At 54.8% G+C, this 15,489-nt stretch overlaps 2 protein-coding genes across 3 annotated transcripts; one reads left to right on the forward strand and one right to left on the reverse strand.

Moving 5' to 3' along the window:
* The first annotated feature begins 630 nt into the window (after window positions 1–630).
* TMIGD2 (transmembrane and immunoglobulin domain containing 2) lies at window positions 631–8,231 on the forward strand. The gene is made up of 6 exons (XM_060146432.1): window positions 631–676; window positions 2,549–2,908; window positions 7,260–7,289; window positions 7,389–7,490; window positions 7,824–7,864; window positions 7,898–8,231. The coding sequence occupies exons 1-6, from the start codon at window positions 631–633 to the stop codon at window positions 8,081–8,083; spliced, it is 765 nt and encodes a 254-aa protein (XP_060002415.1). The 3' UTR covers window positions 8,084–8,231.
* Window positions 8,232–9,014: 783 nt separating this feature from the next.
* Window positions 9,015–15,085, reverse strand: SHD (Src homology 2 domain containing transforming protein D). 2 transcript variants are annotated; one of them, XM_060146731.1, is made up of 6 exons: window positions 14,168–15,085; window positions 12,912–13,017; window positions 12,645–12,833; window positions 11,277–11,400; window positions 10,038–10,157; window positions 9,015–9,412 (listed from the first exon to the last, which is right to left on the reverse strand). In XM_060146731.1, the coding sequence occupies exons 1-6, from the start codon at window positions 14,405–14,407 to the stop codon at window positions 9,226–9,228; spliced, it is 966 nt and encodes a 321-aa protein (XP_060002714.1). In that variant the 5' UTR covers window positions 14,408–15,085; the 3' UTR covers window positions 9,015–9,225. The 2 variants fall into 2 exon arrangements, with proteins under 2 accessions (XP_060002714.1, XP_060002713.1); XM_060146730.1 differs by having other exon boundaries at window positions 14,111–15,075.
* Between the last annotated feature and the right edge of the window lie 404 nt (window positions 15,086–15,489).

Here is a 15,489-nt window from a genome sequence, read left to right on the forward strand (position 1 = left end):
ATTGAGGCCTAGGAGTCTGCCTCCTCCTCCGGGGTGGGTACTGCCGGCTGTGGGGTGATGGGTGCAGGGCTGGGAGAAAGTCCAGAGCTTGTGAACCCCCTCGACTGGGCCCCCAATCTTCTCCCCAGGCTGTGGGGACAGGGGAGCCACCCTATCTGCCGTGGGACTCAAAGCCATTAGCAGAAATCCCTTCCTCTGAACCCCAAAGGAAGACACCTTGGGGGCAAAATAACTGAGGCTGGGATTCTGCCATTCTGTCCCCTGCTCAGGCCTCTGCCACCTGCTCCCCTCCCCTCCCCTTGCCTCACCTGCCCTTCAATGTGTCCCCCCCAGCCTAGGTGTGTTTGTATAGTCTTTTAGAAGGATTTTCACTCACATGATCTCCACCACATACGCATACTGCTTTTCAGATTAAAAAAAAAAAACTTCTGGGAAACTGAGGCAAGAGGTGACAGGAAGTGGAACCCCAAGCAGCAGTGGCCACCAGATGTCTGCTGGCTGCCCGGGTGTCACCTATACCTCTGTGGTGGGGGTGGAGTGTCACATATGTCTCTGTGGCAGGAAGTCTGTCATGTAGGAGGGGGAGGGGGTTGGCAGGATGCTGGGAGAGGGGAGCCTGATGGGCCAGGAATGGGTTCCCTGGGCAAGGTGCTGGTCCTCCTGGCACAGTTTTGGGGTGAGTACTTGGGCCTCCCTCCCCTCTACCCCCACCCTATTGCAACCCATCACCCAGCTTCCTGCCCCTCCTATAGAGGGCCCCTCGAAACCTTAGTTTCTCTGCTCTGCCAAATAGGCCCCGTCTCTCTCCCTGATACTCAGAACTTTACAAGGGTTGGAGGGTTCTGGCAAGGATCCTCAGAGGGGCCTGCAGGATAAAATTCACACCATGACCTGCGTACGAGTCTTGCGTGACCTGGCTCCGCTGGCCTCTCATCTCCTCTCTCCTCTGCATTCCCTCTCTCCCCCGTGGCCAGCCTGCTGACTCTTCTCTCCTTTTTTCTTTTTTTTCTTTCTTTCTTTTTTTTTTTTTTGCGGTACGCGGGCCTCTCACTGTTGTGGCCTCTCCCGTTGCGGAGCACAGGCTCCGGACGCACAGGCTCAGCGGCCATGGCTCACAGGCCCAGCCGCTCCGCGCCATGTGGGATCTTCCCGGACTGGGGCACGAACCCGTGTCCCCCGCATCAGCAGGCGGACTCTCAACCACTGCGCCACCAGGGAAGCCCCCTTTTTTCTTTTTTTTATCCCAACACATCAAGCTTGATCCCACCTCCGGGCCTTTGCACCTGCTGTTCCCTCTGCCTGGAATACTCTTCCCTGGATCTCCTCTCTCTAGCGTCAGCTACAACTGCATCCCAAAGACCGGGAACTTGAAGGGGTGTCTAACAGGCACCCTGACTTCTCATGGCCCAAAGCAAACTCTTTCCCCTCCAGCCCTGCTTCTCCCTCGGTGTCCCCCATCTTGGCCCAAAGCCTCCACCATTCACAAAGTCCCTCAGGTTAAACCTTGGAAATCTGCTACTGTCCCTCTTTCCCTCTCTCTCAATTCAGTTCCTCTTGTAGTCCTTCTGGGGACAACTTTCAAAATCTATTCAGACTCTGACCACTTCTTTCCAGGGTCCGGCCCACATCACTGGTCTCCTGGACCCTCATTTCCTGGCCTCACCTGATCTCCCTGTGTCATAGTCTGTTCTCACCATGGCAGTCACGGTGATCTTTTTAAAACTTAAATTGGACCACATTTCCTCCCTGCTCCCCTGGTTTCCCATCACACTTAGGTTAAAAACTAAACTGCTCCTCTTTCCCCACCCCCACCTCTGTACCTCCACCCCACCCCACCCCAATGGCCTGCAGGCCTCGAAAAAGCCGTCCCTGCTGACTTCTTGGATCCCACTTCCTCTCGCCGGCTAGCTCTTCTCCAGCCACGGGGCCTCCTCACTGTTCCTGCAACTTACCAGGCACGGTCCAGCCTCAGGACCTTTGCACGGCCCGTTCCCTCTGTCTGGAGTGCTCTTCCTGCATATCTTCCTTCCCACGACTGACTACGTCTTACCATTCAGACCCCTGTTCAAATGTCGCCTCCTCTGAGAGGCCTTCCCTGACCATCCTCTATAAGTAGATCCTCTCACTTCATCCTTATCCCCTATTGCCACTCCCCATTCCTTTCCTCCGTCAGGATTCTCATTTCACGACTTCCAGTGTCTCTCTCCCCACGGACCCTCAGCTCCACAAGGGTAGGGATTTTTGTCTTAGTCACCTCTGTGTCTGTGTCCACAGTGGCCAGGACAGGGTCTGGCTCACGCGAGGCAATATGTGTGTGGCTGAGAGCCGGACACGTCATACAGTCCACCTTGAAATCTCGCAAGTGCCAAGAGACTTATCCCCATTTCACGGGTGAGGCCATTGACCCTCAGCAAGAACCTTGCAAAGATCACACAGACAGCAAGCTTTCAGACTCTTACTGCCTCATCCCTGTGGGCTGGCTAATGCAGTAAGTCACACACACTCACACACACTGAGAAAGGCCTCAATCACCTCTTCTGTGCCCCAGGCCTGCAAGGAGCCACAGGCCTGAGTGTGCAGCAGGCACCCAAGTTGCTGCAGGTGAGGCAGGACAGCCAGGTGACCTTGGCCTGCCAGGTGGTGCAGGCCCAGGCCTGGGAGCAGCTACACATCGAATGGACCAAGGATGGTGACACCTTGTGCCAGACACGCATCATCAACGGCAGTCTCACCGTGGGTGTCTGCAGGCCTTGGGGACGGCTCTCCTGGCAGCCGCCTGGCAATCTCACCCTGCAGCTGGACCACGTGAGCCTCAATGACAGTGGGCTGTACGTGTGCTGTGCGACCGTGGAGATCCCTGATTTGGAGGAGGCCCAGGGCAGTGGGACACAGCTCCTGCTGGAGAGAGGTATGAGAGCATGTGCGGGCAAGCTGGGGACTTGGAACTTCCAGAAATCTTAAAACTGTAGAATCTCAAACTCCTAGAAACATAAATTCTCCAAATCAGATTCCTAGGAACAGAAAGTCTGCAGATGCAAGAAGTTTGTAAACTAGACAGCCTCTGTTGCAACGACTCCACTCTGCCGTTGCAGCATGAAAGTCACCAGAGGCATACCTACAGGAATGGGCGGGCCTGGATGCCAATAAAACTTTATTGAAAAAAACAGGCAATGGGCCATATTTGCTGAGCCCTGTTCCAAGATATCACAATTATAATAACCCTTGAATATATATAATTCTGGATTCTGGTTCAAAACAATCCCATAAAACACGCTATTCAAGTACATCCTACAAACAGAGAAATGCACACACTGTAAGTGGCCAGCTCAATGGATGTCTTAGTCTGTTTGGCCACTGCTATAACAAAACACTACAGACTGGGTAGTGTTTTTAAATAAACCACAGATTTATTTCTCAGAATTCTGGAGGCTGGAAATCCAAGATCAAAGCACCAGCAAGGTTTTGTTCTGGTGAGAACCCTCTTCATGTTTCATAGCTTGCACCTTCTAGTTATGTCCTCACGTGGAAGAAGAAGCCGGGGGGCTCTCTGGGGTCTTTTTTTTTGGGCGTGCCGCACGGCATGTGGGATTTTAGTTCCCCAACCAGGGATCGAACTTGCGCCCCCTGCACTGGAAGCGTGGAGTCTTAACCACTGGACCATCAGGGAAGTCCCCTGGGGTCCCTTTTATAAGAGCACTGATCCCATTCATGAAGGCTCTACCCTCATGATCTAATCACCTCCCAAAGGCCCCGACCTCCAGTTACCATCATATTGGAGGTTAGGATTCAACATATGAATTTTAGAGGGATGTGTACAAACCACAGCAATGGATTCTCACAACATGAACACACTTGGGTACCCAGCACCATGTCAACACATATATCTGCTTCCTCATAGATGCCATCCTCATGCCCACCCCACCATCCTGGCCTCTAACAGCACAAATCTATTTTAACTGGTTTCACATTTTACTTAAATGGACTCACAGAGTATATTCTGTCTCCGACATCTTTCACTCAACCTGATGTCTGGAAGATTCCTCCATGTTGGTGTGTGGAGCAGTGGCTCATCCTTGCTGCAGAGCGGCCTCCATCACCACCAATCATTCCAATTTCCTACTGATGACCATTTGGGCAGCTTCTGGGTTCTGGCTGTTATGAATAAGGCTGCTGTGAACAATCTAGAACTTGTCTTTTGGTCAACATATGGCCACATTTCTATTGTACCGAGGACAATTCCAGAATCTCAAACCACAAGATAGAATCTTGCAGTTCTAGGGCTTCCCTGGTGGCGCAGTGGTTGAGAGTCCGCCTGCCGATGCAGGGGACATGGGTTCGTGCCCCGGTCCAGGAAGATCCCACATGCCGTGGAGCGGCTGGGCCTGTGAGCCATGGCCGCTGAACCTGCGCGTCCAGAGCCTGTGCTCCGCAATGGGAGAGGCCACAACAGTGAGAGGCCCGCGTACCGAAAAAAAAAAAAAGAATCTTGCAGTTCTAGAATCCTAGGGACATAAATTCTAAGCTCTGAGAATTACAGCATATGTTCTGCATGGGACTGTCACTCCTAAGCAGGCAAAAATTTGTTCTTGGGAGCAAAGAAAGTCTTACTCCTTTTATGTACAAAGCATCGATACGCAGACAGCCCATAAACAGAGTTACAGAATGTCTGTGGTATTAACATTTCATCGGGGAACAAATTAAGGTTCTTAGAACGTCTACTTAGGGGAGTGATAATGAAAAAAGTTGAGAAACACTGAAATAAAGGAATAGAAGATTCTAGAATCTTAGAGTTGTAGTCTTAAATACTTTATTTATTTACTTATTTTTAATATTAATTAATTAATCTATTTGTTTATTTATTTATTTATTTTTGGCTGTGTTGGGTCTTTGTTGCTTGCACAGGCTTTCTCTAGTTGCCCCGAGCAGGGGCTACTCTTCATTGCGGTGCGTGGGCTTCTCATTGTGGTGGCTTCTCTTGTTGCGGAGCAGGGGCTCTTGGCATGCAGGCTTCAGTAGTTGTGGCTCGAGGGCTCACTAGTTGTGGCTTGCAGGCTCTAGAGTGCAGGCTCAGTAGTTGTGGCACACGGGCTTAGTTGCTCTGCAGCATGTGGGATCTTCCCAGACCAGGGCTCGAACCTGTGTCCCCTGCACTGGCAGGTGAATTCTTAACCACTGCACCACCAGGGAAACCAGTCTTACTTTAAAAAGAGAGACTCTTAGAATTTTTTCCCTAAATATTTATTTATTTACATTTTGGCCGTGTTAAGTCCCAGTTGCAGCACTCAGGCTCTCTAGTTATGGCACATGGGCTTAGTTGCCCTGCGACCCGTGGGATCCTAGCTCCCTGAACAGGGATCAAACTGGTGTCTCCTGCATTGCAGGATGGATTCTTAACCACTGGACCACCAGGGGAGTCCCAGAGAGACTCTTAGAATTTTGCAATCACAAAGTGTATAGGAGCAGAAAATTCTAGAATTCCAGAATCCAGAATTGAAAACCATTGACTCTCGGGAATTCCCTGGGGGTCCCGGGGTTAGGATTCCATGCTTCCACTGCAGGGGGCATGGGTTCGATCCCTGGTGAGTCGGGGAACTAAGATCCCGCAAACCGTGTGGCGCGGCCAAACAAACGAAAAAGAAAGCCATGGACTCTCAAGGCTGGAAGCCACTTTCCCGATCAGCTAAGCCACCTGCCTCACTTTACAGAGGATAAAGCTGAGGCTCAGCAAGGGCCAAGACACATCCAACCACACACACAAGCCGGGGATGCAGCCAGCTTTCTCCAGAGCCCACCTCATGCGTTTCCCCCACTCTGCATGACACCCCATTATAGGCCAAACCATAGGGGCCGGAGACTCAGGTTGACCCGATGGGGTCCTGCTCTCTCTCAGCGGTTCCCGAGGGCCTTGGGCACATGCCTGGCCCGTATCAGGCAGAATGAAGCACCACCCGGGCTCCCAGGCCCAAGAGATGCCCATTTGTCTCCAGCTGGCAGGACCCACCCGCTGCCTGCCTCTAGGGCGGTGTGTTATGGCTGTCCTGCCTGCCCCCCACCCCTCCAGTGATGAGGGGGCCAATTACCAATTAGCAGAGGCAGGGTAGCAGAGGCACCAGGCTGTGAGTTGTTGGCAGCTGTGAGGGAGCGAGAGTGAGCGGGCACAGGTCCAGCTCCCCACAGCTGGCTTTCCCATCCCTGAACAGCTGCTTGGAACCCTGGGACCACTGCCAACTTTAGAACCTCCAAGATGAAGGGGTTGGGGTCTCTGGGTCTCGTCTTAATCACAGGAGAAGGCGCCTTTGGCTGGGGTTCATGTCAGTTATACAGACCTGAAAGCACATCCCCATTCTGCCATTCACTTGCTGTGTGACCTTGGGCAAGTGACTTGACCCTTCTGTGCCTGTTTCCTTAGTCATCAAAATTCAGCTAATAGTGCTTTCCTCATCAGATTAGGTGAATTTAAAGTGATTATATCTAAAGAGTTTATTGCAGGGTCTGGAACATAGTAAGTCCTCAGTAAACATAAGTGGTTATTATTGTGTCTATGATACTGATTATTCAGCAAGACTCAAAAATTCAGGCCCGTGTAAGTTTTTGTTTGTTTTGGTTTGGTTTTTTTCCTTTCCTTTCTTTCTGAAACAGGGAAGGGAGAGGGAAGCTGAGGGGAGAAACACCTTTGTTCAAAGCATGGCCCAGCTGTTGCCTGGATGTGTGACTCCAGGCAAGTGACTCAGCCTCTCTGAGGCTCAGTTATCTTGGGATTGACACAGTGTAGACGCTCAAAAAACAGGAGCCATGAGGACGATAGATCCCATGATCAGGATGATGGAGCTCATGGTAGTGTTGGCAAAGTTCCTGGTGAAGATGGTGGAGCTCAAAATGAGGATGATGGAGCTCATGTTCAGGGTGATGGGACTAAGGGTGGGGATGATAAGGCTTGTGATGGGAACGGTGGAGTCTATTATGGCAGCAATGGGGCTCATGACAAGGGTGGTGCAGCTCATGGTGGGGATGATGGAGCTCATGATGAGAAAATCCCGTTGGCAGTTACTTCACAATAACCCAGCAAGATAGGAATGATTAGTATCCTTTTTTCAAAAGAGGAAACAGGTTCAGAGCAAATCCCTGCCTGAACTCACACAGCATGGCAGGGGCAAGAACCCTGAGGTCCCACACGGGGTAGAGGGGCTCTTACCCTGAAGAGGTGCAGGAAGCTGGACTCGAAGGTGAGCTCCCCTGAGACGTAGGTTTCTTCTCGGCAGATGGCTGGCTACTGAACCGGAGCTTCTCAGGTGAGTTCCGCCCACGTGTCCCTCCTCCAGCCCCGCCCCACCCCGCCCCCGTGCCCCGCCCCCAGTGAGACCGCCCACAAACCCCCACCGCCTTCCCAGGGCTCTCCTTCGCACTGCTGGTGACTGGAGCGGTGGCCGTGGCCGCTTTCGCTCTGGGAGCCTGGATCTGGGGCCGCCGCCGCTGCCGGAACAGAGACGCAGGTAAGGAACCGCGCAGGTAGCCGCTCGGAGGGCGGACGGTTCCCACGAGCAGCGCCATCCACTGGCGACTCCGCCCCCGCGTGGCGGAGGCGGGAACTGCAGCTTCTTGACAAGGATGGAACGCAGACCCTTCTGACTTTGATACCTGCCCCTTTTGGCAGGAGCGAGGGTGAGGCTGGGAGGCAGAGAAGGGGAATAGATGGGGAAGGCTGGCCCCTACACCCATGTTTTTCAGAGGCATAGACAAAGCCTCCAGAAAGTGGGCTGGAGAGGGCCAGGCTCTCTTAAGTGATTCTCCCCTCTTGGTGTCATACCCCCCTCCTTCCAATGCAGGGAATCCACTCTACATCAATGCCTTATATCAGCCCCGGAGGGCCCCAAGGAAGAGTGAAGCATGGCCTGTGTAGGGGAAGATGCTGGACATCTCCAGCAAGAATCAGAAGGGCCAAAGCTTCTATTCGATCTCTTTCCCCTGGCCCCCCACCCCCAAGCGGCCTCTGGCTCCCAAATCTTCCTCCAGCCCCAGGCCCAGTCATCCCATCTCTGCAGTTGGAGTCCCTCCTGGCCCAGGCCAAGAGGATTCTTTGAAGTGAGAAGACGAATCAGAACCCCCAGAGACCAACAGAGGACACCCCCCCAGCAGCCATGTAAAGATGTGACTTATTCCAAGAGGATCACGAAGTCCAGCAGTTCATCCTGAGACACGCCCCCTCCTCATTTCTATGAGGCTGGATTTCTCCCTTGCCCAAAGAACACCCAATAAAGGCTCATGAAGAAACCAAAGCCAGAATTTATGGCAATTTGGGAGTGCTAAAGAGATCTGAGGAGTCAGCAGGGGGGTCTCAGAGGGCCACTGTGGTGAGGGGGCTCTTTGACGACTCGCAAGCCTTCCACCTCTTATCCTTGGAGAGACATGTCCAATTAGCAGAGAGAAGTGATGCCCCCGGCTTCAAAACAGTGCCCGGAGCTGGACGCACCCCCTCCCCAGCTGGTATCTCTCCCCCAGGCAGGCTTGGAGTTGGGTGCGGGGAGGGATCGGGGCTTCCTGGCATTTATCAGCCCCCGGGGTCTCCTGCCCGACTGTCACCTTGAAGTGACACCAGCTGGGCCCGGCTCCCCTCCCCCACTTCTGCTGTTTCCATGGGGACAGATGTCCTTTCTGCAGCATCAGCCCTTGCCCGCCCGCCCGCCCGCCCGCCCCGGATAAGGAGGAGGGGCAGGGTGGGGGCAGGGCTGGCCTGAGAGCCTCGCCCCCTCCGTTTCTCCATCTTTTTAATCTGCTGGTCTCCATCCACTGTCTCCGGAGTTTTATCTGCCTCCATGCCTCTCTCTCCCTGCCTGTCTCCAGCTCTCTGAATTCTGGTCCCTCCCCGTGAGCCATTCAGGCTCCAACCCCAGCTCCATCCCCAAAACAAGGAGCTGGGGATGCTCTTCCCCCTCCAAGGGTCTGCCTCCCCTTTTCCTTCTGAGGGGCTGAGATCCCCACCTCCCAGAAAGGACACTTGAAACACACAATAACTTATTTATTTTCCAGGCCAGAGGAGGGCTTCGAGACACAATTCTAATCCCTAGAACCTAGAAGGAGGCTGAGCAGGGCGGCTCTGATGAAGACCCAGAGCCTGGAGGGCCAGGGGGGGTTCTCTCCATCCAGCCTTCTCCAGGACTGGAAAGACCTCCACCGTTTGCAGCCACTGATCTGGGTCCTCACAGCCCAGGGCGGGGGGCTGAGGCTCAGTCAGGGGGTCTGTGAGACCACGGGGTACAGCAGGGCCAGATGCTCAGCGCCCTGCACGGGCAGTGGCCGGGAGCTATAATGAAGCACCAGCTCCGGCACGCTGGGGAAGGGGCCGCTGTGCTGACCCAGCACGAACTGGTTCTCTCGGATCCGAGCAAACTTCAGATGCAGGAAGCCCTGGCTGCTCCTGGAGACAGGAGTCAGAGGGGGTACCCAGCACTCCAGACCCGCCCACACTCTCCAACCCTAAAGCCACCCCCTCATGGCCCCCAGGAGCCCGACGCTGGCATCCCCTAATATTTCTGATTAACAGCCACTTGGCGTCAAGCTCTTGGCTAGTTCCACACTGCGGGGATGCCTTCCGAGCTTGTCCCCTATCAAGACAGGCTGGAGCTCCTACCAGGTGGAGGTCCCTCCCCAGGAACACAGAAGGCACTTTCTCTCCAAACCTCTTGACACCTTGTGCTACCTGTCCTGGACTCCTCACTAGGGTTACCCTCAGTCTAGGGTCCCTGGTTCCCCATCTCACTCAAGCCCTACATCTACGGTATGGCTTCCTCTCCATCTTCTTGCGTACCTCCAGTGACAGGGTGTTCATTCTCAGTCGGAACCAAGCCAGTGGCCTCTCTGGAAGCCCCACCCCCTGGCCTAGAAGCCCCGCCCACGGGTCCCATAAGCCCCACCCCCTGGCCTGAAAGCTCTGTCCATCAGCCCTGGAAGTCCCGCCCACTGGCTGCTGGAGACACACCCCTCTGCTCCGGAAAGCACGCAGTCCTGAGACCCTCTGTCCCTCCAGGGGGCTGCGGTCTCACCTGAGGGATAGGGAGCAGTCTTGGGGGCTGGTCTCGCTGAGCCGCACGAGGTAGCTGCCTTCCTTGCAGAGCGACAGGAGGTTCTCGGCATCTGCCCTGCTCAGCGGGCCGTGAAACCACCTAGGGGGTGGGGACGGGTCTCCTGAAGGGCAATCCCCCTTTCCAACACGTCCTGGGGCTGGATGCAGGCACAGCTCTTTCAAGGACTTGTGACGTCCAGGCAAACAAGTGAGACAAATTCCCTTGGATTTCTCAAGAGGAGCCTGGTTTTCAGGCAGACAAGGTTCTCCCTGGGAGGGAGCTGAACCCAGGTCAACCTGGAGCTGCTCCTTCCAATTCAGCACATACCCCGACCTTGATTTTTACAGCCTCCCTCAGCTGGGTCTCCAAGTGTCCTCAACCCCTCCCTAATCCCCCAACTCGAATCACTTGCATATCACTTTCATGAGATTCACCACATCCTGTATCCCCAACCCACCTGTACCATTTGTTACATAATATTTTTCTTTAATGTGCTCAAAGAGAAGCTAGCAGTGGGAGCAAAGTGTCAAAGACAGATGAGCACCAAACAGTTGTTTGTATTGAAAGAAAATACCCTGTGCTTGTGTTAATTAGGCAGTTCTGTACGGCCCACCTAAGAGGTTTGGGAATGACTGTGATAAACACACCCTGGTACTCACAGGGCTGGGCTCTGGGGGCTCGGGGAGTTCCCTGAGAAGCTCCTAGACTGGAGAGACACAGAGAACACCCAGACTCTCCCAGCTTGTGAGCTTCACCCCAGCCTAAAGTTGGGACCCCTTCAAAATCCTGCTTCTCCCACTTTCACCACAAGATCTCCTGGGGGTGAGAAAGATATCTCTTTGCTCTCAGGCTTATAAACCCCACTCAAGGGAAGGGAGGAAATCCCCTTTTATTCTGTGTGAGGCAGACACTGTCTTGGAGGTGTTGAGCCCAAGGTTTGGAGAGGTTAAGTGACTTGCCCAAGGCCACACAGCCAAAAGATAGAGAAGGGATTTGAACCCAGAATCTGACGCCGGAGGGAATGGAGACGCCACCTGATTCTGCTTTGCACCGAGCTGGGTGTCTGGCCCACAGCAGGCGCTGTCACCCAGCGAAGATTAGTTGAAGAAATGAATGAAGTGAATGAGTGAAAGTTCCTCCAGCCCCCCTGGCCCGAGGAATCTGTGGCTGGTGTGGGGCAGGGAGGGATTCAACTCCATCTTCAACTTCCCCACTCACGGCTGTTTTTCCAGAGGCAGGGCCGGGTCCACGCGCTCTGCAGGCTGGGGGCTTCGGGGCGGGAGTCTCCGGAGTTCCTTGGCTGAGCCTGAGGTTCTTTCCCACTCTGGACCGTCAAACTGCACTGGAGAAGGTTTAAAGAGAAAATGGTTAAGTCCCGCCTATCTCAAGAGGGTGGGGTGGGGGCAAGCCAGTGGAATTTCAGTAGGAAGGCGGTGCCAGCTTAGGGCAACCTATCAGAACCCAGAAGAGGAGGGGTTGGGCTTAAGGCTGGGGCGGGATTGGTACGCGAGCAACCAATTAGCCTTCAGAAGAAAGGGGTGTGGTCATTCTTGAATCTGGTGGCATGGAACGGTGGGCAGTTCCCTGAGTGATAAATCAGAGAGCAGGGGGTGTGGCTAGAGGGGTCGGTGGGAAGTTCTGCCTGATTTTGGCCAACTCATAGAGCTAGAAAACCACCCTCAATATACAGACAGGTAGACTGAGGCACTGAGCTCCAAGTTCCCTCACAGTCATACAACTTCTGGGGCAGATTTGGGTACGCACAACTCTTCCTGGTCCAAGTTATTTTTTTCCTATATATATATTTTTTGGCCGCACCATGCAGCATGTGGGATCTTAGTTCCCCGACCAGGGATCGAACCCGTGCCCCCTGCAATGGAAGAACGAAGTCTTAAACACTGGACCGCTAGGGAAGTCCAAGTTATTTTATTTCTTAAAGCTGACCTTATTATTCCCTCTTTACAGAAGAGGAAACTGAGGTTCAGAGACTTATCCAAGCTTACCCAACTCAGTTACGAATCGACTCCAGGAAATGCTACCTTCTTCCACAACGGCTCCTGTGTAATTGAGCACTTTAGAACTCAATTTACAAGTACCCTATTCGATAGGTACTAGAATGATCCCCATTTTACAGGTAAGGGAACTGAGACTCAGGGAGATAAAGGGATTTGCCCAAGTGACACAAACCCAGATCTAGTGTGACATCAAAGCCTATTCCTGCACTATACTGAGCAGAATGAGTAGGTTCCATTGCACTCTGAAAGGGGAATTCCCTGGCAGTCCAGTGGTTAGGACTCTGCACTTTCACTGCCGAGGGCCTGGGTTCAATCCCTGGTTGGGGAACTAAAATCCCGCAAACCACGCGGTGCAGCATAAATAAATAAATAAATGGGGTTTCAGTTTCCAAGGAAGTTACAGATTCTCCTGGGAAGATTATGACTATCAGTCATTCACACTTTAGTGAGAATTAACAAACTACCAAAGTGACAGGTGATGGGGATTTACTCTGTAAGTTGAAACAGGGGATGTGACCAGAGCAGGAAATAGAGGGACACAGGCATTCAGAGGTCAGGGTCAGAGAAGCACCTGCAAAAGCCTTGGAGATGTGGTCTTTCTTCCACTCCCAGGGCTGGTCATACTCGTCTGCTGGCCGTTCATCCTCCTGGGGCAGCCGGCTCTGCCGAGGTTTCCACCCTGAAGGAGGCCCATCTCCCAGATCTTGGTCCTGCTCCTCATAGGGAGTGTCATACAGCTGCACCCTCCTGTATGGCAGTTCTGGGAGGCCAAGGACACTGGTCAGCTCCCACTCCCACCTGGGACCCTGTCACCTTCCCCCAAGCTGTGCCCACTCACCGCTCATGACTCGCTGGGCATCGTAGGGCTCCATGTAGCCGTCATCCGGGGGTGACGGGTGAGGTTGGGCATCAAAAGGGTCCGAGTACTCGGTGTCGACCTCCAACTGGAGACAGAAAGGAAGGGGAGGGAGTCAAGGGCTCAGGGGGACCAAGCCTAGCTCTGAATACCCCTGCTGGGCAATACTACACCTCTTGCCTGCTGTCTCTGTGTCATCTGATACATCCCCTCCAAGCAAGTAGTTTCCTCTTCCACCCGCGAGTGTTTGCAGATAGAGCTTCCCTTGCTCTCTTCCTCTGTGCTGTTCTGATTCTCCCCGACACAGATCCCTACCTCCCTCCTTCAATCATTTTAATGATTAGGTGCCAGTACTCTTCTAAAGGCTTCACATATATTTACTTGTAGCACCAACACTCAGTAAATACCTTATCCCCATTTTACAGATGAGAAAACCAAGGCATAGAGAGGGCAAGTGACTTGCTCAGGGTCACACAGCTGATAAGTAAGAAGCAGCGCTTGATCCTTGGTTGTCTGCTTCCCCGAGTCCCTGCTTCCTCCTACCTTTCTCTGTGCCATTAACCACTACCTGACACAGCCTACCGTAACCCTCTTTGAAGCCTTCTCTGTCTCTCCACTGAGGGTTTGGGGTGGACCCCCTGATCCTCTAGGAAAAGTACTGAAAAAAAAAAAAAAAGCATGGGCATTGGAGGCAGGTTTGGGTTCAAGTTCTAACAAGCTAGAGCCATGTGACCTTGGGCCAGTCCCTTCTCTTCTGTGAGCCTCAGTTTCCACTTCTGTAAAATGGGAGTAATAAGAGAGGAAGGGTGGAGAGTAGTGGTGAGGATGTTTAAGTGACCGCAGGAAACTGACTCACTCAGATCTGTTTAAGGAAGATCCCTTCAGCTGCTAAGAGGAAGGTAAGCTGTGCGGAGGGATCCAGAAGGGGGGAATCAGGAAGCAGGAGGACAGGGGCACAAAGCCAGTCAGAGAGGGAGGAGGACAACCAGCGCTGTGCAGTGAAAAGGGGCAGATATCAAACTCCACGAAGAGGATGGAGGATTGGGGAGTGTCCGGCTGGTGCCCTGGTCTTTCCCTGGGGTAACACATAAAACACGCTCCCCAAAGTCCTGGGGAAACCTAGCCTGGCCGCCCCACCCAGTCTCCTGGGGCCACCCAACCTCTGGGCCTTAGCCACGCACCTCTTCCCGGGGGCTGCCCAGCAAGACCTTGGCTCTGGCCATGTCAACTGCCTCCACCTTGATAAGCCGGTGCTTTGGAGAGTCGTACTTGGTGTCTCCAGGGCCCTTGGAGTCCCCGGGCCCCGCGGAGTCGGTCTCTAGGCGGCCATCTGCATCCTCATAGGGGTCCTCAAAGTCCAGATCCTTCTGTTCCCGGTAGGCCCGCAGGATGTCGCTGTCCGTGTAGTCGGGGGTGGGCGGCTGCGGAGGGGGCCTCCGACCGCCAAAGCTCAGGTAGTCTCGTAGCCACTTGGCCATTTGAGCGAGTGTCACCCCAAACCTGGCCACTGTCAGAAGAGGACCCACATGCTCTCTTCTGGACCCTCTTCCTCGGCAGAGTCCCCAGGGAGGAGCAGGGGGAGAAGGAAGGGAGGAAGGGAGGAGGAGAAAGATCAGGTGTGACCCTTGGCTGGGCTCAGAGGAGGGGGAAAAGCGGGGGGGAAAGGAGGAGACAGAGGAGGGAGGAAGGGGGAGGAGAAGCAAAAGCGCACCTTAGCCCGGCTCTGGAAGGATGGCGGGGGAAGGGGGCGCCCCGTAGGGCCCTGAACGCGGAGCGCGGGGTCGTCCAGCCAGAGCGAGGGGCATCCGCGGAGTTTCCGCGGGCAGCGCGCTCTCCTTGCACGGCTCGGCCACCCGTTGCCTCCGGGAAGCTCCGGGATCCCTTCCTGGGGGCCGGCGGCGGGGAAAGCGCCGCCTGCGGACGCCCCCAAGCCCTGGCTCAGCCCGGACGCCTGGGTTCTCAGCGCAGCGGGCAGGCTCCCCGGGGACTCGGGCGCCGCGCGCAAAGTTGGGCCGCGGGGACGGTGACTCCGGTGCGGCGCATCCTTTGTTGCGCTCCTCGCCGCTCCGGGGGGAGCCCCAATCCCGCGGCCCCCGGCCCGGCCGCCTCGATCCGGCCCCAGTCGCGGGCACAAAGGAAAATAAAATCTCCAATCCCCCTTCACGCTTTCGGAGAGACTTTAGCCGCAGCCGCCGGCGCGCGCCCGGGAGGTGGGACTTTGGGGAGGGGGCTCTCAGACGGACGCCCCAGCCCCTACCAGTACCGGGCCGGGTCCCGGGCAGCGACGTCAAGGCTTCCCCGCCCCCTCCCCTCCCCTCCCCCTGCGCTCCCCTCGGAGGTGACTGAGACCTTCAGCTGTTCTGGGGAGGGAGGGGAGCATCTGCCCGGGAAGGGAGGGGGGATGCGGGGCGGGAGTCGCGGGGGCCGAGGCCGCGGCGGCTGGACAGCGACCCGGAGGACCGAGGCTGGCAGGAGCGAGCGAGGAGCACGGGAGGTGGAAACCCACAGGGGCTGACCTTGCTCCGGAGAGCGAGAGGTGTTGAGATGGGGAAGGGGGAGA

The sequence above is a fragment of the Lagenorhynchus albirostris genome, chromosome 3, assembly GCF_949774975.1.
Source record: "Lagenorhynchus albirostris chromosome 3, mLagAlb1.1, whole genome shotgun sequence".
In the NCBI taxonomy this organism is placed as follows: Eukaryota; Metazoa; Chordata; class Mammalia; order Artiodactyla; family Delphinidae; genus Lagenorhynchus; species Lagenorhynchus albirostris.

Excerpts from the sequence above, each read along its gene's own strand:
- TMIGD2 (XM_060146432.1), top strand. The coding sequence starts at position 631 with ATGGGTTCCCTGGGCAAGGTGCTGGTCCTCCTGGCACAGTTTTGGG. Across the intron at positions 2,909-7,259 it reads ACAGCTCCTGCTGGAGAGAG|ATGGCTGGCTACTGAACCGG; the intron begins GTATGAGAGCAT and ends TCTTCTCGGCAG. Across the intron at positions 7,491-7,823 it reads CTGCCGGAACAGAGACGCAG|GGAATCCACTCTACATCAAT; the intron begins GTAAGGAACCGC and ends CTTCCAATGCAG.
- SHD (XM_060146730.1), bottom strand. The coding sequence starts at position 14,407 with ATGGCCAAGTGGCTACGAGACTACCTGAGCTTTGGCGGTCGGAGGCCC. Across the intron at positions 13,018-14,110 it reads TGGGCAGCCCCCGGGAAGAG|TTGGAGGTCGACACCGAGTA; the intron begins GTGCGTGGCTAA and ends TTCTGTCTCCAG. Across the intron at positions 10,158-11,276 it reads CTGCCTCTGGAAAAACAGCC|GTGGTTTCACGGCCCGCTGA; the intron begins GTGAGTGGGGAA and ends CCCACCCCCTAG.